Below are 26,044 nucleotides of genomic sequence, written 5' to 3'. Positions count from 1 at the left end.
TCCTCTTCAGCAGCAAGTTGGTTTATCCTAGGATCAGTTGGTTTTTCAATTAATCTTCCACTTCTTAGGGCAGTCACCGCTTGCACTTGTTCATCGGTGTTGGTTTCACTATTTGAAGCTTCTACCTGGTTGGTTTGCCTAATTGGGTTAGGATTAGTTTGGGATGGAAACCTTCCGGGTTCTCTCACACTCAATGTTTGTGTTAACTTGGTCAACTGGCTCCTAATGTCTTCTATGGCTCTATTTGTTTGCTCCTGAGTTTTGGAAACTTGATTGTTGATTCCTGTTTGGCTTTGGATGAATTGATGCAGAGTGTCCTCTAAAGGTCTCCTATGAGGTGGCTGGTAGGTGTTGGATGAGGAACCTTGATTTGGTTGGAAAGATTGTTGTGCAAGAAAGGGTGGCTGAGAATGATTTGCAGAATCGTTTCTCCAAGAAAAATTTGGGTGGTTTCTATTGTTGGGATGATATGAGTTGTAATTTTGGTTTTTCCCGTAATAGTTTCCCCCTTGATTTTGGTTGTGCCTACCCTCAAAATTGTGTGGGTGTGCATTATTTGTTTGTCCATACAATACCTCTTTGAAAGCAGGTAATGTAGGACATTCCTCAGTTTTGTGATCTGTTGTGTCACAAACTGCACATTTTACTTCCACTTGATTAACAGATTGTGTTCTCTTAGTTTCCAGACTTTCAATCTTTCTTGTCAAGGCAGCTATCCTAGCATGCATATCATCACTCTCACTCGGTACCTACCTCTAGACTATGGATTTTCTCTTGAGTCATTAGAAGATAGTGGTCCAACCTCCCAGTTTCTAGTGTTTTCTGCTAGGGTATTAAAGAACTAGAATGCTTCATCTGGAGTCTTATCATAAAACTCACCATTACACATGGTAGACACTAGCATTTTCAATTAAGGACTGAGAGCGTCATGAAAGAAACTGACCACTCTCCATTGTTCAAAAGCATGGTGTGGGCAAGCATGGAGAAGGTCCTTAAACATCTCCCAAGTTTAAGCAAAGTTCTCATTGGGTTTGCACACAAAATTCATGATTTGCCTCTGAAGGGTGGCAGTCCTATTGGCTGGGAAATATTTTTTCAAAAATGTCGTTTTTATTTCCCTCCAGGTTCCTACAAACCTAGGTGGAAGAGTGCTCAACCACATCTTAGCCTTATCCTTGAGTGAAAATTGGAAGAGTTTCAATCTTATGACATCCTCATTCACTGTATGATCCATGCAGGTGCTACACACTTCCTCAAACTCTTTCATATGGGTGTATGGGTTTTCAGAATCCATGCCATGGAAAGTTGGCAACAGTTGGATGGTGTCAGGCTTGAAATTAAACGTATGATGGTTAATGGGAAGAATAATGCATGAGGGAATTGTCTGCCTAGGAGGATGAAGATATACCCTAAGGGGTTTGATCATTTCCTGATCAATGGGATCAGGATCACCGTGGTCACTACCATGTGCAGACATGTTGTGTGCAAGATGCATGTTCTCATTGTGTTGAGACATGAGTGATTGATATTCTATAGTTCTACCTGACCTAAGTATCATACACCATATACAAACAAAAGTAAAGTAAAAAGAAAAAAAAATAGAGTTCCCGAATTTATTAGGAGATGCTTATTCTTATATTTTTTTTTTCTTTTTGTTTTTGCCTCAATCTCCCCTGGCAACGGCGCCAAAATTTGGCTGCACTCTCACCCTGTAATTAAAACACAAAACAAAACACAATAAAAATTTTATATTGTTTTGTTTATTTAGGTGAGAGGTTTATACTCGTCAGTGTACGAGTGCAATGGTAGTCCAAATTTAAATTTATACTTTCTAGATGAGTTCAAGTCGTCCATTGAGAGATTTATTTATGGCAAAAGAAAAAGAATGTCACACACGCACACGCATTTAGATGGATTGGTAACAAGATTTTTTTATAATTTTTTAGATAACAGATACTAGAAAATAAAGCGAGGTAGAAGTTGAAATAAATGCTTAATGTGAGGATATAAAATTGGATAGCACTTGAGTTAAGACAATTTCAGCATCAACCCGTTGATTCCCAAATTTTGGCAGACAAGATTAGTAACATTAATTTAATTTCAAATATGAGGGTTTGTTACTAAATGCAATTAGAGATAATGATAGTTCTAGTTTAAGCAATCCCCATACATGATATACGAGATTCTAATTTAAGCAACTACCATAAATCCAATTACAATTAATATACAAAACAACTAAATTAATCATCTGGGTTTAGGTACGATAGTATTTCCAGTTCTAGTAACTCCCATTTGTGACATGAAAACTCTAAGTTAGGCTTACGCTCCAATCCAAACCTAGTGATTTTTCAATAATTAAAACACACTCATACTGAAATTTAAATTAAAGTTACTCATTTAAAGCGCAGCTTTCTTTGGGAATCATTGGCGTTGGACACTGTCCTTGCCTTAACCCAAGATTAGATTTAGTTACTCATTTCCATTTAAAAGTTAATTGACATGAATTTAAATGGCGTAATTTAAATAACAGAATTTAAATGACAAGAATTAAAATAGCAGAAACTAACCAGCCATTTAGGCGGTGGATAATTAAAAGACAAGAATTAAAATTGCAGAAATTTAAAGGCAGAAATTAACCGATCATTTAGGCAGTGGATAATAAAGTAACAATAAATGATATAAGAATTTAAAAGAAGAAAGAAAGAAAGTAAGATTATAAGAGAAAACAAGAGAGAGAATAAGAGCAATTCTCTAAGAGAAACTCTAAAAATAAAACTAAACTTTGATTCAAATAATAACAACTTTTTACAAATGCATCCAAGTGAGCTATTTATAGCCCACAAGATGCAACACAAACCACACAATTATTCGACTAAACATAATTATATCTAATGGGTATGATCGGTGCTGTCAAACACCGATAGATTAGATGAATAATGATTCGGATTTGCAATAAGAGTGCAACCCAAAGTCGTCTCCCAACGAACCTCAAACGGATCTGTCAAAACAAGATTAAACGAGGGGGGTTGTGATGAAAACCGAAATATAAACGTTCAAGAATGAAACAACGATGAAGTAAAACGTAACCCACTACAAACCCTACCTCCTTACCACGGTAATCCTTGTCTCATTTATGAAAACAATCTGTTTTGGTTTGATTTTCTTTTGATTTGAAAAACTCTTCTACAATCGTAAAAGATTAAATCCAATCGAGCAATCGCTCATACAAATATACCGTTTCTTTCTAATCAAAGCCTCAACCGAGTACGTCAATTAAAACAATCCAAAGATCATGCATGCATTCACACAATCGCATAAAACAAAAATACATAAACTTAGAGAAGGAAAAGAAATAGAATCATCAATTAAAACATGAAAATCGAGTTCCAAATCGGATTCAACAATATGACCGAGACTCAAACTGGGCAAGAGGTACGAGAATGTAGCGAATCACAAGCGAATTAGCCTTCCATCTTCTTGGTTGAAATCATGAGAATTCTCCCAAAATCGGCCACCCCCAAAATCGACCACTTAATGTGCTTAAATAGAGCTTAGGGAGGAAACCCTAGGTTACCTCAACTTCACAGCCGATTTCGAATAGGATAAAGTGCGCTCTGGGCTTCGGTCCCTTCATAAAAATTGTATATCAGGAAGATTAGATGAATTTGGGCTTTTAAATCACTTGATTTGGATATCGGACGCCCAATTTATGGCCTTTTAAAGATTCAGCATCTGTGCAGCTTTCCTAATTTGACCCAACTTTCTGGTCCCGACTTTGAAGCGCTGTTTGGAGGCCCAAACGAACTTGGATTTGGACAAACCATACCATTCCAGAAATCCCAAGAAGTCCTATACAATATCTCTAAAGACGTCATTCACGTTCTGGGATTGTAACTTGGCCAAAAACTTGAAAGAAGCACTGAAGGTCAAATCTGTGAGCACACTTTTGCTTCTTTGTTTCCAATCTCCTTGTTTCCCTTCTTGCCATAAAAATTCCTCATGACCCAGGAAGCCCTAATCTGTTCAAAATAAGAAAAAATAGTGTGAATCCCAATTCCCTATAAAATAAAATAAAACAAAATCAAGATGAATAAAATGACACGACTAACGTGCAAAAAGACTAAATATGAAAATATGCGCTCTATCAAATTCCTCCACACTTAGAATTTTGCACTCCTGGGAAAAACACTAGACCCTAACACTCAATAACAAAAAGATGTGGAATGGTGCAAAGTTACATGCGAGGCAAATCTTCAAGAATTCAGCATTCGAATATCATATCTCCTAAACTTCCAAGAAAACAAGTAGTATGGCAATTCATTCAATAGGACAAATCAAAAGAAGCAGTCTCTCACAGGACAAGTGTATGCTCTCAAATCTCTCAAGAGGTGGTGGTAACTATTTCGCTCAAATTCACCCAATCAAAATTCCACTACCATAAGCTTGTTTATCTTCTCAATCTCCACTATCCATGTCACATGCATACCACAAATCAAAAGGACTTTATTCAACGGTTGTAATGTGGGGAAGAAATAAATGGAAAGACAACAATGAAGGAAAACATGCCTTAGGTTGAGAAAACACTTCATGCAACTCCAAGATCAAGAGATAGAATTTCCAAGCATAGACATTATGAAAAACTTTGCATCTTTATTTGGTTGAGTGCGTTTTACGCTCCGTCTCAACTTTGCTTTCTTCTTTTTCTCATCATTTTTTTTTTTTTTTGAAGCAAAGAAACAAAGAGGTGAGTGCGTTTTACGCTCCTTCTCACCATTTTATCCTTTTGCTTGCTTTTCTTTTTCTCTTTTTTTTTTTCGCAGATGCAAATGGCCTTTGGCCTTATGACTTGCTTGATAAATTCAATCTCTCTCTCTAGAATGCATTTAATGTCTTTTTCCTAAGATTGGAAGGCTCAAAAGGGAAAAGAAAAAAAATATGATGGGTAAAAAGAATGGCTGAAAGGGGCAAGCAAAGGGAAAATAATGGTTTTTTTTTTTTTTTTTTGGATTCAATTGGGTTAACCAAATGGCCGATTGGGTTTGAAAGAAAAGAATGCCTTAATCATATTTGGGTCGTGCATGAACAAATATAGCCTCAACCAAAAATCAAAACAAGTTCTAGAGTGGAGATCATGACAGGTGAATGCACACACAAGAAAGACAATAGGCTCAAAATCCTCATGGCTGTAGACTACCCAATCAATCTATCAAATCAAACTCATTGCCAAGTCACTTTAAATCAAGGAAGATAAGATTGACTTTCTAATCATGCCAAATTCTTTCAAACTCAATTTGCCCCATTTTGTCAAAAATCTTTTTTTTTTTTTTTTTTGAAAAGAAACTTCTATTCTAAAACTCCCCCCCACACTCAAACATTACATTGTCCTCAATGTAAGCATGCAGCAAGAATCAGGTATAGGACAAGTAAGAAAAGTAAGGAGAGAGAAACAGCCTGGTGGTATCAAGTCGGAGGAAGGTCCAAGAGAGATAGCTCCTCCACTGTGTGTTCTGTAAAGCCCTCATAGAAATGTTTAAGCCTCTGCCCATTAACTGTGAATTTCTTCGTAGTCAACCCGTCCATGATCTCAACTGCACCATAGGGAGAAACATGAGTAACCACAAAAGGACCAACCCATCTAGAATGCAACTTACCAGGCATCAGCTTTAGGCGTGAATTGTAGAGGAAGACTTTATTGCCAACGTTGAACTCCTTCTTGGCAATCAATTTGTCGTGTGCAGCTTTGGTCTTTTCCTTGTAGATCCTGGAGTTCTCATATGCCTCTAACCTCAATTCCTCAAGTTCTTGCAATTGAAGCTTCCGCTGGGAACCAGCTTCTTTCATGCCCATGTTGCATTGCTTCACCGCCCAATAGGCCTTATGCTCGATCTCTACTGGCAGATGACATGCTTTTCCAAAGACCAGTCAATATGGAGACATGCCGATCGGGGTCTTGTAGGCCGTGCGGTAGGCCCAAAGTGCATCTTCCAACCTTTGGCTCCAGTCTTTCCTGTTGGGCTGGACTGTCTTCTCTAGAATGTGTTTGATCTCTCTGTTTGAAACCTCAGCCTGCCCATTGGTCTGTGGATGGTAGGGCGTGGCCACTTTATGTAAAACTCCATACTTTCGGAGCATGGATTGCATCTTTCTATTGTAGAAGTGGGGTCCTTGATCACTGATGATGGCCCTGGGAATGCCAAACCTGCAGAAAATATGAGATCTAACAAAATCTGCAACCACAGAAGAATCATCAGTCCGAGTGGCTTTAGCTTCCACCCATTTTGAAACATAATCCACAGCCAAAAGAATGTACACAAAACCAAAAGAGACAGGAAAAGGACCCATGAAATCAATGCCCCATACATAAAATATCTCACAAAATAATAAAGGTTTCTGAGGCATTTCATTTCTGCGTGAAATTGAACCTGTGTGTTGGCAACGTGTACAGTTCTTACAGAATCCATATGCATCTCTGAAAAGGGATGGCCAATATAACCCAGCATCTAAGACCTTTCTAGCAGTACGTTGTGGACCAAAATGACCACCATAGGCAAGAGTGTGACAGAAATGTAGGACAGATGCAAATTCATGATTAGGGACACACCTCCTAAGGACTTGGTCACTACACAAGCGCCACAAATATGGATCATCCCATACATATTACTTAGCTTCGCTCTTAAATTTATTTAATTGTGCTTTCTTAAAATGTGCAGGTAATTCAGAAGCAACTAGAAAGTTTACCATGTCAGCATACCAAGGTTCAGTACCATGTAAGTGATAAAGTAACTCATCTGGAAAATTATCTCTGATAAGGGGATGATCCATGTCAGACGAGTCAGGAGAAGCAGGTATCCGGCTTAGGTGGTCGACGACCAAGTTTTCAGCTCCACTTTTGTCTTTGATCTCAATATCAAATTCCTGGAGTAGCAGCATCCACCGGATAAGCCTAGGTTTTGCATCGGGCTTCTTCAGAAGGAACTTCAGGGCTGCATGATCAGAAAACACAATAACTTTAGATCCCAATAAGATGATCGAAATTTATCTAAAGCAAAGACAATGGCTAAGAGCTCTTTTTCAGTCGTGGTGTAATTGGCTTGAGCACTGTCCAGGGTACGTGAGGCGTAGGCAATGACATGCGACTTCTTATTCATTCGCTGAGAGAGAACGGCGCCTACTGCAAAGTTGGAAGCATCACACATGAGCTTGAAGGGCAACTCCCAGTTGGGTGGCTGGATGATCGGTGGAGAAGTCAATCGCCTCTTAAGTTCCTCGAAGGCTCGCTTGCATTGTTCATCAAACTTGAAATCCACATCCTTTTGGAGGAGGTGGGATAATGGAATTGCAATCTTACTGAAGTCTTGGATGAACCTCCTGTAAAACCCTGCATGGCCAAGGAAAGAGCGAACTTCCCACACAGACGTGGGGTAAGGTAAAGAAGCAATGACATCCACCTTGGCACTATCGACTGCTATACCTTGTTTGGAGATCACATGACCTAAGACTATGCCCTGCTCAACCATGAAGTGACATTTTTCATAATTCAAAATAAGGTTTTTCTCAACACTCCTTTCCAAAACTTTACCCAAGCTAACCAAGCAGTCATCAAATGAGGTGCCATAAACAGAAAAGTCATCCATGAATACTTTCATACAATGCTCAAGAAATTTAGAAAATAAACTCATCATGCACCGCTGGAACGTACCTGGAGCATTACATAGGCCAAATGGCATCCTTCGGTAGGCAAAAGTGCCAAAAGGACAAGTGAAGGTGGTCTTCTCCTGATTCTCTGGTGCTATGAATATCTGAAAATAACCAGAAAAGCCATCAAGAAAACAATAATGAGATTTACCTGCTAACCTCTCCAACATTTGGTCGATGAATGGAAGGGGAAAGTGATATTTTCTGGTTGCTTAGTTGAGCTTCCTATAGTCGATGCAGACCCTCCAACTGTTCTGCACTCTCATGGGCACTAGCTCATTTCTGTCATTAGCCACCACTATGAAACCTGTCTTCTTGGGGACAACCTGCACTGGACTCACCCATTTGCTATCAGATATAGGATAAATGATACCAGCTGAGAGTAACTTACTTACCTCTTTCTTGACCACATCTAGGATGGTGGGATTGAGTCTCCTCTGTGGCTGCCTCACTGGTCGGGCTCCTTCCTCTAAATGAATCTTGTGCATGCACAAAGAAGGACTAATACCTGGTATGTCTGCCAAGGTCCAGCCTATTGCTCGTTTATTCCTCCTGAGTAGGTCCAGCAATCTCTTCTCTTGGTCAGGGTGGAGGTTGTTGGCTATGAGCACTGGCAACTTCTCTCCCTCCTCCAAGTAAGCATACTTGAGGTTGTCAGGTAAGGGTTTGCACTCCAAGGCAGGTGGTTGTTGGATTGAAGGCAGCAACTTGTTTGTGTCTAAGTCAAGAGAACCATCTGCCTGCATGAAATTCTCAGCAAGGGAAACATTTTCCATGGAAGGCTCATAAGAGTTGTGTAAAGCATGCTGAAAACTCATGTCAGATTCAGAAAGATTTAAAAACTCATCTATCTTAGAACAAGCGGCACACTTACTGAATCCATCATGATAATCAGGGCAATGGACACTATCAGGAAGGTCATGGATGGTGGGGAACTCAGAAACAAAGTAAGGAATATCAGCACATGCAACATCAACCATTAAGTCAATAAAATTAACATGCCAGGAGGAATGATCTTCTGAAGGATACTTCATGGAATCGAGAACGTTGAAATGGATAGTATTACCAGCAAATTCCATAGACAAGGTACCCTCATGCACATTAATTATTGTCCTAGCAGTTTTCAAAAATGGCCTACCTAATATAAGAGGTGCATGCTCATGCAAATTGTCATCTTCCATATTTAAAACATAAAAATCAGCAGGGAAGATACAATCCTTAACCTTAACCAAGACATCCTCCAAGACTCCAGATGGGTAGGCTGTGCTGCGGTTGGCTAGCTGGACAACCACTCCTGTTGGCTTCAAAGGACCACACTGCAATAAAGCATAGATAGAGTTAGGCATGACATTAATGGATGCACCTAAATCTAGCAAAGCATTACTAAATTGCATGTCTCCTATAGTACAAGGAATGGAAAACGTCCCTAGATCTTTGCACTTCCTTGGCATAGCAGGTTGTATGAGAGCTGAAACATTCCTCCCAAGGTTGACCTTCTCATTCCCCTTAAGCTTCCTCTTATGAGTACACAAATCTTTGAGAAATTTTGCATACTTGGGGATCTGTCTGATGGCTTCAAGGAGGGGTATATTGGCTTCCACTTTCTGGAATGTCTCCAGAATCTCTTTATCTAATTCGGCCTCTGCTTTTTTCTTATTTTGCGTTGCTCGATGTGGGAATGGCAAGGGCTGGTTGTTGGAAGACTCTCCTTGTTCTTGATAGCTGGAGTTGGGATGCTTGGCTTCTTGGATTGAGGAGGGCTGCTGCTCATTGCTGCCCTCTACATGCTGCTTCATGTTTGATGATGGTGGAGGGGTTGGGATGATCACTTCTTTCCCACTTCGAAGCATGATGGCACTAACATTCCCCTCGGATTGGCAACTGGTTGTGAAGGAAGCTGCCCCGAACCTTGACTCCTTAACTCATTGATGTTTGTTGCTAGCTGCCCAATTTGTGTCTCCAAATTTTGAATTGTGGTTTCTATTTTTTGCTGGAATTGGAGTGTATTGGCTGCTAGTTGCTTAACAAGATCATCCAAGCTAGGTTCTGACTTGGGCCTTGGTGGGGCATGGTTGTTGGAACTTGGACCTTGAGGATGATTTACTCTTTGTGGCTGCTGAAATTGTTGCTACTGCAAGTTGTGATTCTGGTATGGATGCTGCTGGAATGACTGGTTTGAAGACCATCCATATCTGAAATTTGGGTGATCCCTCCATCCAGGATTATATGTGGCTGAGTATGGATCATACTTATGTTGTGGCTGCTGCTGGAAAGGTTGATTGTGCTGCTGGAATGATCTACCAAGGAAGATTCGACTGCATGATTCTGTGTTATCCTGCAATTGTGGGCACTGATCAGTTACATGTGAAGATAATGAACAAATGCCACATACCTGTTGGGGCTGATTTCGATCAAGGGCTAACTGGCGAACCATTGAAGTTAGTTTCTCCAGCCTATTTTCTATTCTCTTTTGGTCCATAGGTGCAGCAAAACCAACCTCATTGACAGTCTTCATGGGAGTGTTCAACCTGGTACCAAATTGTTGTGCATTTTGAGCCATCTTTGAAATTAAGTCCCGGGCTGCAGCTGGTGTCTTTTCCACTAAGGCTCCTCCAGATGCAGCATCCACTAAGTACCTGTCCATGGGGAGCAAACCTTCATAAAAATATTGAATGAGGAGCTGGTCACTTATCTGATGATGAGGGCAACTAGCACACAGCTTCTTGAATCTCTCCCAATACTCATGCAAGCTTTCTCCATCTATCTGTCGAATGCCACAAATGTCCTTCCAGATGGTTGCTATCCTGGAAGCAGGGAAGAACTTCTCCAGAAATATTCTCCTCAGGCCATCCCAATTGGTAATGGCAGCAGGTGGCAAGTAATACAACCAGTCTTTGGCAGCTCCATCAAGAGAGAAAGGGAATGCCCTTAGTTTTATTTGTTCTTCATCAACCCCTTGCGGCCTCATGGTGGAGCATACAACATGAAACTCCTTCAAATGCTTGTGTGGATCTTCACCTGCAAGACCATGAAACTTAGGAAGCAAATGTATCAATCCAGATTTCAGTTCAAAGTTTGCCTCCAATTGGGGATACTGAATACACAAGGGTTGATAATGCACATCAGGGGCAGCCAATTCTCTAATAGTTCTGTTAGCATTATTCCCATTATTCCTATTCTCATTGCCATTGTTTTCATAGGCAGCCATATTGATCAGTTTAGGTTGAAACTCAAACACAGTATCAGAAACAATGGGAAATACACTATTAGTCACTGCCCTATCTTGAGATCTAAGTTCTCTTTCCTGTCGCCTAAGGGTTCTATCAATTTCTGGATCTAAATCAATTAGGTCACCCTTAGATGATCTGGTCATGCATTAACTATCAACAAGAACAAAAACAAAACAAAACACACAAGGAAAAATCACATAAACACACCAAGAAAACAAAAAATGGCCCAAAAAATGGTCTAAACGTTGGAGTTTGGCCAAAATACGCCCTCCTCACTGTATAACAGTGACTATTTCTCCCCACACCCCCACTCCTTTGGACACCAAAAATCAGGGCATTCCGAGATAGTCGTCGGCAGTGAACAGTGCTGTTTTTGGCAAAAAAAAAACAGAAACAAGCAAACCGAAAAGAAAAACACAAAGAATCAACAAGGAAATAAAAGAAAAGAGAAACCAAAGAGCAAGATACGAAGAAGCAACAAAAGAAAGCAACAAAGAATGAAAGAGAACTAAAAAGAAAAAGAAAGACAGAAAACAAATCTTGTTATGGCAGAATAGTTTGATGGTTCCCCGGCAACGGCGCCAAAATCTGATCGGTGCTGTCGAACACCGATAGATTAGATGAATAATGATTCGGATTTGCAATAAGAGTGCAACCCAAAGTCATCTCCCAACAAACCTCAAACGGATCTGTCAAAACAAGATTAAACGAGGGGGGTTGTGATGAAAACTGAAATATAAACGTTCAAGAATGAAACAACGATGAAGTAAAACGTAACCTGCTACAAACCCTACCTCCTTACCACGGTAATCCTTATCTCATTTATGAAAACAATCTGTTTTGGTTTGATTTTCTTTTGATTTGAAAAACTCTTCTACAACCGTAAAAAATTAAATCCAATCGAGCAATCGCTCATACAAATATACCATTTCTTTCTAATCAAAGCCTCAACCGAGCACGTCAATTAAAACCATCCAAAGATCATGCATGCATTCACACAATCGCATAAAGCAAACATACATAAACTTAGAGAAGGAAAAGAAACAGAATCATCAATTAAAACATGAAAATCGAGTTCCAAATCGGATTCAACAATATGACCGAGACTCAAATCGGGCAAGAGGTACAAGAATGTAGTGAATCACAAGCGAATTAGCCTTCCATATTCTTGGTTGAAATCATGAGAATTCTCCCAAAATCGGCCACCCCCAAAATCGACCACTTAATGTGCTTAAATAGAGCTTAGGGAGGAAACCCTAGGTTACCGCAACTTCACATCCGATTTCGAATAGGATAAAGTGCTCTCTGGGCTTCGGCCCCTTCATAAAAATTGTATATCAGGAAGATTAGATGAATTTGGGCTTTTAAATCACTTGATTTGGATATCGAACGCCCAATTTATAGCCTTTTAAAGATTCAGCATCTGTGCAGCTTTCCTAATTTGACCCAACTTTCTGGTCCCGACTTTGAAGCGCTGTTTGGAGGCCCAAACGAACTTGGATTTGGACAAACCATACCATTCCAGAAATCCAAACAAGTCCTCTACAATATCTCTGAAGACTTCATTCACGTTCTGGGATTGTAACTTGGAAAAAAACTTGAAAGAAGCACAGAAGGTCAAATCTGTGAGCACACTTTTGCTTCTTTGTTTCCAATCTCCTTGTTTCCCTTCTTGCCATCAAAATTCCTCATGACCCAGGAAGCCCTAATCTGTTCAAAATAAGAAAAAATAGTGTGAATCCAAATTCCCTATTAAATAAAATAAAATAAAATCAAGATGAATAAAATGACACGACTAACGTGCAAAAAGACTAAATATGAGGGCTAAATAATATGAAAATATGCGCTCTATCAGGGCACTTACAAAACATTCACCTAACTAATAGAAGAAAATTAGGTAAAAGATAAAAAATACAAAAGACTTTAGGCGGTGGAATACTCATAAGAATACAAAAGACTTTAGGTGGTAAATCACTCATAAAAAAATACAAAACAAAGAAAAGTCTTCTACAAATTGGGCTTTGTTGGGCCTTTGGTTGGTCTTGGGCCTTTCTTATGTTGGATTTTATTTTCTAGTTGGGCCAAGTGCACTTGAAACATCCTCTAGACTCCATAGTTGGCCCATGAATTTGAACAACAATAATGGGTAATCTAACGTCTTCGATTTATGCCCCTTAATTAATTGTAGAAGTCAACTTCCTTGCTTCATCCTTTAATAATATGTAATGCAAATAATTATTTATTTTAAGCATAAATATAAAGCCAAAATGAGGATCTAATTCATTAAGATTTAGGAAATATTGACCTCTTGTCACCCGACGAATCAAAATCCACCACATGTCGTGAAGTGATAAGGTTTCATCATTTCTCCCATGTGCATCCAACCCAAATGCGCCACTTATCCCTTAATTAAATTTAATAGAGTTTGGAATCCAAAGCTTCATTTAATTTGAGTTTGAAGTCCAAGATATTTTGAAGAGATATTTTAAGGTTTTAAGAAATGATGCTTTGACCCGATCTTTCCAAGCATCTGCACATAAACCCCTTGCAACTTGGTCCCCGGGCCATTTTTAATTGCACTTTTTGGTCCCCAAAAAATGGATAAATTACACTAGTACCCCAAAATTTTAGGTAAATTACACTTTTAGCCAAACTTCAATATTTACGATTTTCCCCTAGTTCAGAAACTGAACCTTTGTCTCAAGGCTTCTATAATCCCTTGAAATAACCTATTTCCTCAAGTATTAGAACCTAATAACCTCAGGTATCACCTGTTAGTTCTATATAATGGAAAATATATCCCAAGAGTAAGGGTGAATTAGGATTTGGGTAGATTTTCGATAACTTGATGAACTTTAACTTTCAGGATACAAGGTTTTGAAACCTGAAGAAGTATGTTTCGAAACTAACCCATTTCTTAAGTATGTTTCGAAATCTAACTTACTGGCAGGTATGTTTCAAAACCTACTATAGTTTGTTTCAAAACCTTGCTCTCTGGTATGCTTATTTCGAAACTTGTTTAGCTTTTGAAAATTGTTTCTTTTGAATGCATAGGCAACAACAGTAAGCAAGATGAATAATCAAGACACGAGTACACGAGATTTATAGTGGTTCAGCACCCGCTTACTCCACTACCTTCAAGCTTACCCATTTGAAGGATTTTCAACCATAATCACTTTCACTAGTGATCCAAACACACTAAGGGTTTTACCACGGTTCACCCTAAAACCTTACATGGTGAGTTCTTACGGCTTAACTCAAACCTTCACCATAGTGAGCTTTTTTGGGATAAAATCGAACCTTATAACTTGTGAGTTTTAGGTTCAACTCAAACCTTTCCACAAAGAGTTTTAGGTTAAACTCAAACCTTACAACTTTTGACAAGATAAATAAAGTTTATCTCTTACAGCCCAATGGATTTACATAATAAAAATGGCTTACCAAAACACGGTTGTACAAACCTTCTTGGTTTGAAAGTAAAAGAGCTTAGATGAAAGAGACTTTAGCTAGCTTCTCATTTTTCACACCTCACAGCACACTTGAGGATGGATACAAAGGATCTTCGTTGGATGCTTGTCAACTGATTTCTTTCACAAGTGCTTGTGAGTGTAACTTGTGTCTCTTGAGAGTATATATGAATAAGTGTTGTTCTCTCTTGTTCTTGGGTGTTGTGGATGTCTTTTTATCTTTAAAGACCTGTTATATATATCAAGAAACAAGGATGTGGCTGAAAATAGCCGTTAGAGACAATATCAAAAAAGTAGGTTTCGAAACATGCATACTGTGTTTCAAAACATGAACATTAGGTTTTGAAACATCACAGCTTCAAGCTAGACAAAGCACTTAGAGACACAGACAAGTGGGAGATAATATCCTTGAGGAATCTTATGGCCATTAGGATATAAAATAGGTCTCCACTCAACCATTTAACAAATGAGTTTGCAGGGCATGGAGAAGTCATATAAAAATGATTGTAATACCCAGTATTAAATATCAGGAGAAGTTTTGGAAGTTATGGGATCAAAATGAAATTTACAATAGTTTCGGGCCTAAGTGCAATATGCTAACATAAACAGAAGGCGAGGGACTGTGTCAAGTAGATCAACAAAGGTCAAAATGGTTCAAATAAGCAATACTCAACACAATCAAGGGACTTTCAAAGGATTGAAGTCAAAAGCACGCAATTAGGAGCATCCGGGCAAAAGTGCAATTTTTGTAAACTGCCCGAGGGAGATCAAGATGACAAGTTTTTCAGAAATTCCAAAGGGAAATAGGAAATATAAAACCTGAGGGTCATAGTGAAGGTGCTAGATAGTCTAGGGGTATCAAGAAATAAAAGAAAATTCAATTAAAAGTTGGCTAGGGGCTAAAATGCAATTTTTGAAAGTTGCTTGGTGTGAAACCGACCGGCCGCCTATGGCCGCCGGCGGCCGCTTCTGGGGCATCGGGCAGGTCACCCGGAGGCTCTAAGCTAGCCTCCAGGCGACGACGAGGCCGTTGGAAGCTCCCATTAGCCGGAAAATGGCCTTGATGTGATCGAAATTAATGGCCAAAAGATTTTCGATTTGGCCGAATTTTTCGAGGGATCTAGCGCTTGATTTGGTGTTTTTCGATTGGTTTAGAGGCGAGATTTGGGCTTAAGGGATAAGGACGAGCCGGATATGGTAGGGAATCGGGTCCAAAACGAGTATAAAAGGAGGTTTTCGGCCGAGGGTTAAAAAACAAAAATCGCTCAAATTTCTTGTGTTTTTTCTTGAATCGAGCTTGAGGGATAAGGGGCTTTTGTTCCTTGGGTTGAGAGGATCATTTCTGGAGCATTTGGGAGCGTTTGGTGTAGATTTAGAGGGGTTTTGGAAGTTTGGCCGGAAAACCGAACCGCCGCCACCGCGACCTGCAACTGGGTTTTAAACCCACCTCCGGCCACTTTTTCGGACGATTAAGGGCACCATTGAGGTCGCATTGAAGATCTCTACAAGCCCCTATAAGAATTTAGGGCATTGGACATCGCCGGAATCGGAGAAGACGACCGGAGAAGAAGACTGTGCGGCGGCGCGTGGCAACCACTCGCGGGACCTCTGGGTGGCGCGTGAGGTATGGTTTTTCTTTTATTTTAATTTCAGAATTTAGGTAAAATTATTTTAAGAATTATCATGGAAAAATATTTTGTGAAAATTGATGTTAGGTATTTTTAATGAATTTCCGAAGATAGAAATGTTTGAAAAATAAATAAAAATAGAGAAATTGTGGAAAAATAGAAATATTGATTCTAAAGGTCTTAAATGGTGAAATAGGAATCAATTGGGTCATTGGAAGAAGAATTACACAATTTTTGAGGTGTGGCACGTTTTTCGAGGCAAAATCCGGACTTTTCCGAATTAAGGTGAGTGGTTTGATTTTAGCCTTATCTTGACTCGAAAGTGTCTTAAAGTGCTTTTGGTGAGTTCTTGTGAGTATTTGTACGCTCCTAGACTTAGCTCATTTTACAAGGCATTTACTTACATTCGTTGTGTCAATATTGCATTAACTGTTTATTTTTAAAAGTATTGGTGCATGGCGTGTAAATTTTCATATCATATAGGGTCAAGTCTAATTGCATCGTTGGGTCCATATGGGGCGGTAAGGGGTCTACTTGAGATTGGGACAATGTTAATCCAGGTGAACGGGTGTCACACTGGGGCACTCGAGGGAATAATGTTAAACCAGGTGAACGGGTGTCACGACGGTGCACTCGAGGGATTAACGTTGGACCAGGTGAACGTGTGCCACAGTGGGATATTCGAGGGATTAAGTATGTCAAGGTGATATCTCGAGTTAGATGTGTCTTGCATGTTGTCGTATAGTATGCCATGCTCGTATGTCTTTATGCATTGTATATCTGTTTCATGCCTTCACTTAGATGGTTTATCATCTAACATGGGTTATGCCCCTGGAACATTCAACGTTCCAGTCAGGGACAGCTGCGAGGTCGAGGACACGGCCGGTGAATCTGTGGTGTTTATTTGATAATTGTTGTATTACTTTGGAAACACTAGTATTTATAATGTTGTATGTATGAGCAATCGCTCGACGGTGTTGTAATCATTAGTATCAATGTTGTATACACATATCGGTATGGGAACATTTTGTGTGTAACACGTGGTGGGCCACGTCATTTTGATTAATTAAGTATTTCGCTGTGTTTATTTTATCTCGTTCAGTTAAGATTTGTTATTTCTAGCTAAATGAGTAAGACTGGAACTCTCGGGGTATATATCTGCATGAGGAGTGGTTCTTTTGATCACCGCGGGAGCCGGATGTAGTTTTACGACGGGTGTTTCATCTGCATGTGAAGATTGTGCTCACAGGCGCCGCGGGTATCAAAAAAAAAAGAAACCCCGGGAATTTCCTTATAGTGACATGCCTGTATAGGGCGGGGTGTTACAATTGGTATCAGAGCCCTAGGTTAAAACCCTAGGATGATTAGGCTAGGTTATTGAACTTAGCACGGTTAGGTTTGTTAACTTAGAACAGGAATATGGATTCTAGGTGTCATATGAAAACTTTAGGAAACACTTGTTTGAGGTTTCTGAGAAAAATCTTTGTGTATTATTAGTAGAAAATGGTGGATCAAGTACTGCTGTCACATTGGGCAAATAGGATCGAAGCTCGAGGAAACCCGCAAAATGAGGACATGAATGTGTTTTTGCTTGCAATGGAGGAAATTATTGATGATGTGCCCCCTAGTTACCGACAGATGGTAGATTTATCAGAGTTTCAGATCGGATTTCTTATTGACCAGCTGGAGGGGGAATGGAAGACTTTTGCGCAATGGTTGTGGCAGGACTGGGAAGACGACTCTCTACGTGAATTCTGCGCAAGAATGCGGAACGAGCATCAGGATCTACTCGGGGACGTTATGGATGAGGAGGAACAGGCAGAGATTGCTGCAAATCTCGCGGATGAGGTCATAGATATTAGCTCTGATGAGGAATCAGATGAGGAATCTCAGGAAGTCCAAGATGATGACGAAGGACCCCCGGTAGCATCCGACAGTGACGGGGACCACAAGGAGTCATGGGTCTGGAGGCCGAAGAACTACTGAGTAGGACCGAAGAGATAGTTGTTGGACGAAGCGATATGTAAATATAATATAAAATAAAATAAGATGTTATGTTTATTCTCCTTTTCGGTTGTACTAAGTTGTTCTGTTTGTGGGATGTTATAAAGAAATAAAACTGTCCCCTTTGTGTAGAAACAATCTTGTCTTGAGTATAATCTATTTCCGTGATTCACTTCAGATGGTGAATACACGAAGGCTACGGGACGCAGCTCATAATGTAAGTGGAAGAAGAGAAGGAAATAATCTCGAAGATCAGGATGATCGCAGGAATCACTCAGGAGGGAACAGAAGATACGTCGGGGAATCGAGCTCCAGTGAGGACCGATTTGAGCGAATGGAGCGATTTTTAGAAAATATGCTAACATACGTGAGTCGAGAGGAGCCTACGCGGCACACGACCACAGCTTTGGAGCGATACCGACATTTGAGACCCCCTGTGTTCAAAGGAAGGACAGGCGATGATCCTAGCTCAGTCGAGTATTGGCTGGAGCAGACCGAGAAACTACTTCAACATCTCCAATGCAGTGAAGAGGAGAAGGTGAGGTGTGCAACCTACACACTGGAAGAAGAAGCAGGTCGGTGGTGGCAGTCTACCGAACGATCATTAACAAGGTCTCAACAGGAGCGTGAAGCTGAGAATGAGGATGCACCAATGTATACTTGGGCGGGATTCAAGGAGGAGTTTAACACCAAGTATTTTTCCAAGAGTTGGAAGGAAGAAAGAATTTGGGAGTTTATGAGGCTCAAGCAGACGGGAGAAATGTCTGTGAGTCAATACGATAATCGGTTCATTCAACTGATTAAGTATGTACCCATGTACGAGACTGACGAGAGTCAGAAGGCACAAAAGTTTGTTTCAGGACTACAAGAACATCTCCAGCAAGTTTTAAGTGGATGGGACGTTGAAACTTACAAAGAAGCATTGCACCGAGCTTTGACCATTGAGAGAAATCTGACACGAGCCAAGATCATCAAGACAGAGGAAGGAAGTAAGAGAGGTAAACTAGGCAGTCCGACGACTCAACCAAGGGATGACGGGAAGTGTCCTCGATGTAAGAGGAAACACCCTGGGAAGAGATGTGTCTTGCGGTGCTATGGATGCGGCGAAGAAGGTCACATTGGGAGAAATTGCCCAAAGATCAAAGCAATGCCCCAGGTTGGGAATCAGGGAAAGGTGGTGTGTTACAATTGTGGTCAACCAGGGCATATCTCGCGCGATTGCTCAAAAAGACAGAAGATGGAACCACCGAGTGGAAGTGCACAAAATGTTCGTCCAGGCCGAGTGTACAATCTGACTTGTGAGGACGCTGAGGCCGATCCTGCAGTTATTGAAGGTACACTGTTCTTTTCGAATATTCCAGCTCATGCTTTAATCGATCCAGGTGCTACGCATTCATTTGTGTCGCATGCATCATTAGAAGGTTTAAAGTTAGAACCTAGGGAATTGGGTTATCAAATGGTAATAGCCACTCCTATGGGTTCAACTCTAAGAACTGCAGTAGGGTGCCGCGAGTGTATTTTTAGTATGGGATCGGAAAGTTTTAAGATTGATTTAGTGGTATTAGACATTCAAGATTTCGACATAATTATCGGTATGGATTTCCTATCGCTACATGAGGCTAAAATAGATTGTAAGAGTAAGACCGTGAGCTTACCCAAGCTTAACAGAGAATGGGTTGTGTTCCAGGGTCAAAGTAGGAAGATTAAGAGAGAAAATGGCGTGATTCTGCACACATTGCAATCAGCCAAACCCGAATCAGGAAAGAAAAGTCTCGAGTTGGAATCAGTGAGGGTCGTGAATGAGTATCCTGAGGTATTTCCTGAGGAATTACCAGGATTACCTCCCCAAAGAGAAATTGAATTTTCGATAGATCTTATACCAGGTACACAGCCAATATCCATACCTCCGTACAAGATGGCCCCAGCCGAGATGAGGGAATTGAAGGAGCAATTACAGGACTTGACCGACAAAGGATTTATCAGACCAAGTGTGTCACCCTGGGGAGCTCCGATATTGTTCGTGAAAAAGAAAGATGGTACCCTACGTATGTGTACTGACTACCGACAGTTGAACAAGGTAACTATAAAGAATAAGTATCCTTTGCCTAGGATTGAAGAGTTGTTTGACCAACTCCAAGGAGCTAGAGTATTTTCTAAGATAGATCTTCGGTCTGGGTACTATCAAATGAAGATCAAACAGGAAGATGTGCCCAAGACTGCGTTTCGGTCACGGTATGGTCACTACGAATATCTAGTGATGCCGTTTGGATTGACCAATGCACCTGCTGCATTTATGGATTTAATGAACCGAACGTTTAGACCATACCTGGACAAGTTTGTAATAGTGTTCATAGATGACATTCTGATATACTCTGCAAGTGAGAGTAATCATGAAAAACATTTAAGGATAGTCTTGCAGACTTTAAAGGACCACAAATTGTACGCCAAGTTCTCGAAATGTGAATTTTGGCTTACTCAAGTAGCATTTCTTGGACATATAATTTCTGCAGAAGGTATAGCTGTCGATCCAGCAAAGATAGAAGCAGTTCAAAAATGGCAAGCACCTAAGACCATTGGGGAGATCCGAAGTTTTCTTGGACTAGCTGGATACTATAGAAGGTTTGTAGAAGGGTTTTCAAAGATATCGGCTCCACTTACTCGATTGACGCAGAAAGAAGTTAAATTTGAATGGGATGATAAATGTGAGCAAAGTTTTCAAGAACTTAAGGCACGATTAACCACGGCACCGATTCTAGCAATGCCAACGGAGGCAGGAAAGTTTGTGGTGTATAGTGATGCTTCGGGAATAGGGTTGGGATGTGTTCTAATGCAAGATGAAAAAGTAATCGCTTACGGATCTCGGCAATTGAAAAGACATGAGCAGAACTACCCAACTCACGACTTGGAATTAGCAGCTATAATTTATGCTTTGAAGTTGTGGAGACATTATCTCTACGGGGTACAATTTGAGATTTTTACGGATCATAAGAGTTTGAAGTACATATTTTCTCAGAAAGAGTTAAACATGAGACAAAGAAGATGGATGGAGTATTTGAAGGATTATGATTGTACCATCTCCTATCATCCAGGAAAGGCGAACATAGTTGCAGACGCTCTTAGCCGAAGAAGCTCCGAAATTGTGGCTAACATGATGATCGAGGAATTTAGCCACCTAACAGTAGGTGTTAAGCCTAAACCAATCAAGGGGTATTTGGCAAACCTGACAATTCAACCTGATGTGGTGAATCAAATCAAATCAGCTCTTCAATCAGACACAAGAAGAAGTCAGTGGATAGACGAGAACGATCAAGTTAAAGCACCTGAATTCAGTTACCATGGTGGTATACTTCGATTTCAAGGAAGAACATACGTGCCAAGGGATCAGGGTCTAAGACAAGTTATCTTGGGAGAAGCTCATCGGGCAAGATACACAGTACATCCCGGATCAACAAAAATGTATAAGGATCTTAGGGAAATTTATTGGTGGCCAGGAATGAAAAAGGACGTGGCACGGTACGTGGCACAATGTGATACCTATCAACGTATCAAAATTGAGCATCAGCGTCCGGGAGGAAAGTTACAACCATTGGACATTCCCGAGTGGAAATGGGATCACGTCACTATGGATTTTGTAACCAATCTACCTCGAAGTCCCAAAGGAAACGATGCTATTTGGGTAATAGTGGATCGACTGACCAAGTCGGCACATTTCTTGCCTATTAAGATAGGGCAACCGACTCACGCTCTGGCTCAGCTGTACATTGAGGAAATAGTACGATTGCATGGAATACCTGCAAGTATAGTGTCAGATCGAGACCCACAATTTACGTCAAGGTTTTGGGAAAGTTTCCACAAGTGTATGGGAACACAATTGAAGCTCAGCACAGCTTATCACCCTCAGACTGACGGACAGTCCGAGCGGACAATTCAAACGCTCGAGGACATGTTGAGGGCGTGCATTTTGGAATTCTCGGGAAGTTGGGAAAAACATCTACCGTTGGTAGAATTTGCCTATAATAACGGGCACCACAGCAGCATTGGAATGGCTCCCTACGAGGCATTATATGGGCGAAAATGCAGAACACCACTCTGCTGGGTGGAAACTGGAGAAGTAGGATTAGTTGGACCCGAGATTGTTCAGACTACTACTAAGAAGATAAAACAAATACAAGAGAAAATGAGGATAAGTCAAAGTCGACAGAAATCGTATGCTGATCAACGAAGACGAAACTTGGAATTTTTGGTCGGTGACAAGGTATACTTGAAAGTCTCTCCATTTAAATCCGTGATTCGAGGAAAAAGGAAAGGGAAATTAAGCCCAAGATACATAGGACCCTATGAGATTTTGGAGAAAATTGGATTAGTGGCTTACAAATTAGCTTTACCTGTGGCATTATCAAATATCCACAACGTGTTTCATGTGTCTCAACTACGGAAACATAAGCCAGACCCTACGCAGGTACTTCGAAATGAGACCATTGAGATACGAAATGATCTAACGTACCCTGAGGAACCAGTTCGAATCTTAGATCAAAGGGATCAAGTCTTAAGGAACAAGGTTATTCCCTTAGTGAAGGTACTATGGGGTAATCATGACGAAGAAGAGGCAACTTGGGAACGCGAAGAAGAGATGAAGACTTCTTATCCACATTTATTTTAATACTGTAAGTTAGTAATTTTGAGGATGAAATTTCTTTTTAGAGGGGGAGGATGTAATACCCAGTATTAAATATCAGGAGAAGTTTTGGAAGTTATGGGATCAAAATGAAATTTACAATAGTTTCGGGCCTAAGTGCAATATGCTAACATAAACAGAAGGCGAGGGACTGTGTCAAGTAGATCAACAAAGGTCAAAATGGTTCAAATAAGCAATACTCAACACAATCAAGGGACTTTCAAAGGATTGAAGTCAAAAGCACGCAATTAGGAGCATCCGGGCAAAAGTGCAATTTTTGTAAACTGCCCGAGGGAGATCAAGATGACAAGTTTTTCAGAAATTCCAAAGGGAAATAGGAAATATAAAACCTGAGGGTCATAGTGAAGGTGCTAGATAGTCTAGGGGTATCAAGAAATAAAAGAAAATTCAATTAAAAGTTGGCTGGGGGCTAAAATACAATTTTTGAAAGTTGCTTGGTGTGAAACCGACCGGCCGCCTATGGCCGCCGGCGGCCGCTTTTGGGGCATCAGGCAGGTCACCCGGAGGCTCTAGGCTAGCCTCCAGGCGACGACGAGGCCGTTGGGAGCTCCCATTGGCCGGAAAATGGCCTTGATGTGATCGGAATTAATGGCCAAAAGATTTTCGATTTGGCCGAATTTTTCGAGGGATCTAGCGCTTGATTTGGTGTTTTTCGATTGGTTTAGAGGCGAGATTTGGGCTTAAGGGATAAGGACGAGCCGGATATGGTAGGGAATCGGGTCCAAAACGAGTATAAAATGAGGTTTTCGGCCGAGGGTTCAAAAACAAAAATCGCTCAAATTTCTTGTGTTTTTGCTTGAATCGAGCTTGAGGGATAAGGGGCTTTTGTTCCTTGGGTTGAGAGGATCATTTCTGGAGCATTTGGGAGCGTTTGGTGTAGATTTAGAGGGGTTTTGGAAGTTTGGCCGGAAAACCGAACCGCCGCCACCGCGACCTGCAACTGGGTTTTAAACCCACATCCGGCCACTTTTTCGGACGATTAAGGGCACCATTGAGGTCGCATTGAAGAGCTCTACAAGCCCCTATAAGAATTTAGGGCATTGGACATCGCCGGAATCGGAGAAGACGACCGGAGAAGAAGACTGTGCGGCGGCGCGTGGCAACCACTCGCGGGACCTCTGGGTGGCGCGTGAGGTATGGTTTTTCTTTTATTTTAATTTCAGAATTTAGGTAAAATTATTTTAAGAATTATCATGGAAAAATATTTTGTGAAAATTGATGTTAGGTATTTTTAATGAATTTCCGAAGATAGAAATGTTTGAAAAATAAATAAAAATAGAGAAATTGTGGAAAAATAGAAATATTGATTCTAAAGGTCTTAAATGGTGAAATAGGAATCAATTGGGTCATTGGAAGAAGAATTACACAATTTTTGAGGTGTGGCACGTTTTTCGAGGCAAAATCCGGACTTTTCCGAATTAAGGTGAGTGGTTTGATTTTAGCCTTATCTTGACTCGAAAGTGTCTTAAAGTGCTTTTGGTGAGTTCTTGTGAGTATTTGTACGCTCCTAGACTTAGCTCATTTTACAAGGCATTTACTTACATTCGTTGTGTCAATATTGCATTAACTGTTTATTTTTAAAAGTATTGGTGCATGGCGTGTAAATTTTCATATCATATAGGGTCAAGTCTAATTGCATCGTTGGGTCCATATGGGGCGGTAAGGGGTCTACTTGAGATTGGGACAATGTTAATCCAGGTGAACGGGTGTCACACTGGGGCACTCGAGGGAATAATGTTAAACCAGGTGAACGGGTGTCACGACGGTGCACTCGAGGGATTAACGTTGGACCAGGTGAACGTGTGCCACAGTGGGATATTCGAGGGATTAAGTATGTCAAGGTGATATCTCGAGTTAGATGTGTCTTGCATGTTGTCGTATAGTATGCCATGCTCGTATGTCTTTATGCATTGTATATCTGTTTCATGCCTTCACTTAGATGGTTTATCATCTAACATGGGTTATGCCCCTGGAACATTCAACGTTCCAGTCAGGGACAGCTGCGAGGTCGAGGACACGGCCGGTGAATCTGTGGTGTTTATTTGATAATTGTTGTATTACTTTGGAAACACTAGTATTTATAATGTTGTATGTATGAGCAATCGCTCGACGGTGTTGTAATCATTAGTATCAATGTTGTATACACATATCGGTATGGGAACATTTTGTGTGTAACACGTGGTGGGCCACGTCATTTTGATTAATTAAGTATTCCGCTGTGTTTATTTTATCTCGTTCAGTTAAGATTTGTTATTTCTAGCTAAATGAGTAAGACTGGAACTCTCGGGGTATATATCTGCATGAGGAGTGGTTCTTTTGATCACCGCGGGAGCCGGATGTAGTTTTACGACGGGTGTTTCATCTGCATGTGAAGATTGTGCTCACAGGCGCCGCGAGTATCAAAAAAAAAAAGAAACCCCGGGAATTTCCTTATAGTGACATGCCTGTATAGGGCGGGGTGTTACAATGATTCTAAAAGCTTTTTGGATTAAATAAACATTCAGCTCCCATGTTTCTTGGTTTTGAAAACATTCTACTGATAGAGTGTCAGTGGTTTCGAAACATAGATAGGAGATTTCGAAACATACTACAAAAACTTCTTTCAAAACATATGCAACTCAAAAAGGTTTGAATGCTCTGCAGACAGAGACATAGGTTTCGAAACATGATAGGGTAGGTATCGAAACATACTTCTTAAATTCAAGATAGGTTTCGAAATATGATATGCAGATTTAGGAAACATTTAAACTTAGACTAAGATCATTTCGAAACATCTAGAGAAACATATTTGACTAGTGTTTCAAAACATCAACACTTGGTTTCGAAACATCATACATGCATTTGGATTCTTTCAAACATTCGAGCATAGATTTGCACCAAACACATTTTCTCATATAGCAAAAAATATGATACAACATCACCTCATATTTGAGTTTAAAAATTCAGGGTATTACAGTTCTTATGCCTGAGCCATGCTTATTTTTTATTGTTGCTTTAGTTGCCTTTGTTTAATTTGTTGTAATTTATTTCCATTAAGTCTTAATTAGTAGTTCATTTTAAAAATAAGAATATAAAAAAATAATAATATAAAAAAAAATTTCTCTTGACACTCGGATAAGTCATTCAAATAACACTCTACACATGCGAATGACTGATTCGAATGACTGTTGTGCATTCGAATGGCCCTTTATCCTTAGCGAGTGAATTGTTGAATTCATTCAAATGACCCTCATAGTCATTCGAATGACTAAGAAATTCATTTGAATGCGTTACTGTTGCATTCGAATGACTGGCTCAAAACCTTTTCTCAATGGGTTACTATTT

General features: G+C 40.2%; 1 protein-coding gene and 1 non-coding gene across 2 annotated transcripts; one reads left to right on the top strand and one right to left on the bottom strand.

Moving 5' to 3' along the window:
• Positions 1 to 5,460: 5,460 nt before the first annotated feature.
• Positions 5,461 to 5,847, bottom strand: LOC127805561 (uncharacterized). The gene has a single exon (XM_052342313.1). It carries the CDS (start codon positions 5,845 to 5,847, stop codon positions 5,461 to 5,463), a length of 387 nt encoding a protein of 128 aa, XP_052198273.1.
• A 4,538-nt stretch (positions 5,848 to 10,385) lies between these two features.
• On the top strand, positions 10,386 to 10,489 carry LOC127807047 (small nucleolar RNA R71). The gene has a single exon (XR_008024586.1). It is a non-coding gene; the product is annotated as a small nucleolar RNA R71 (small nucleolar RNA).
• The last annotated feature ends 15,555 nt before the right edge of the window (positions 10,490 to 26,044 follow it).

The sequence above is a fragment of the Diospyros lotus genome, chromosome 7 (genome assembly GCF_014633365.1).
Source record: "Diospyros lotus cultivar Yz01 chromosome 7, ASM1463336v1, whole genome shotgun sequence".
NCBI lineage: Eukaryota > Viridiplantae > Streptophyta > Magnoliopsida > Ericales > Ebenaceae > Diospyros > Diospyros lotus.
Note: the sequence above shows the minus strand (reverse complement) of the source record. Positions and strands in the feature narration are given on the sequence as shown.

Bases quoted from the DNA above. Each gene is read 5' to 3' on its own strand.
- LOC127805561 (XM_052342313.1), bottom strand. From the start codon at position 5,847: ATGGGCATGAAAGAAGCTGGTTCCCAGCGGAAGCTTCAATTGCAAGAA.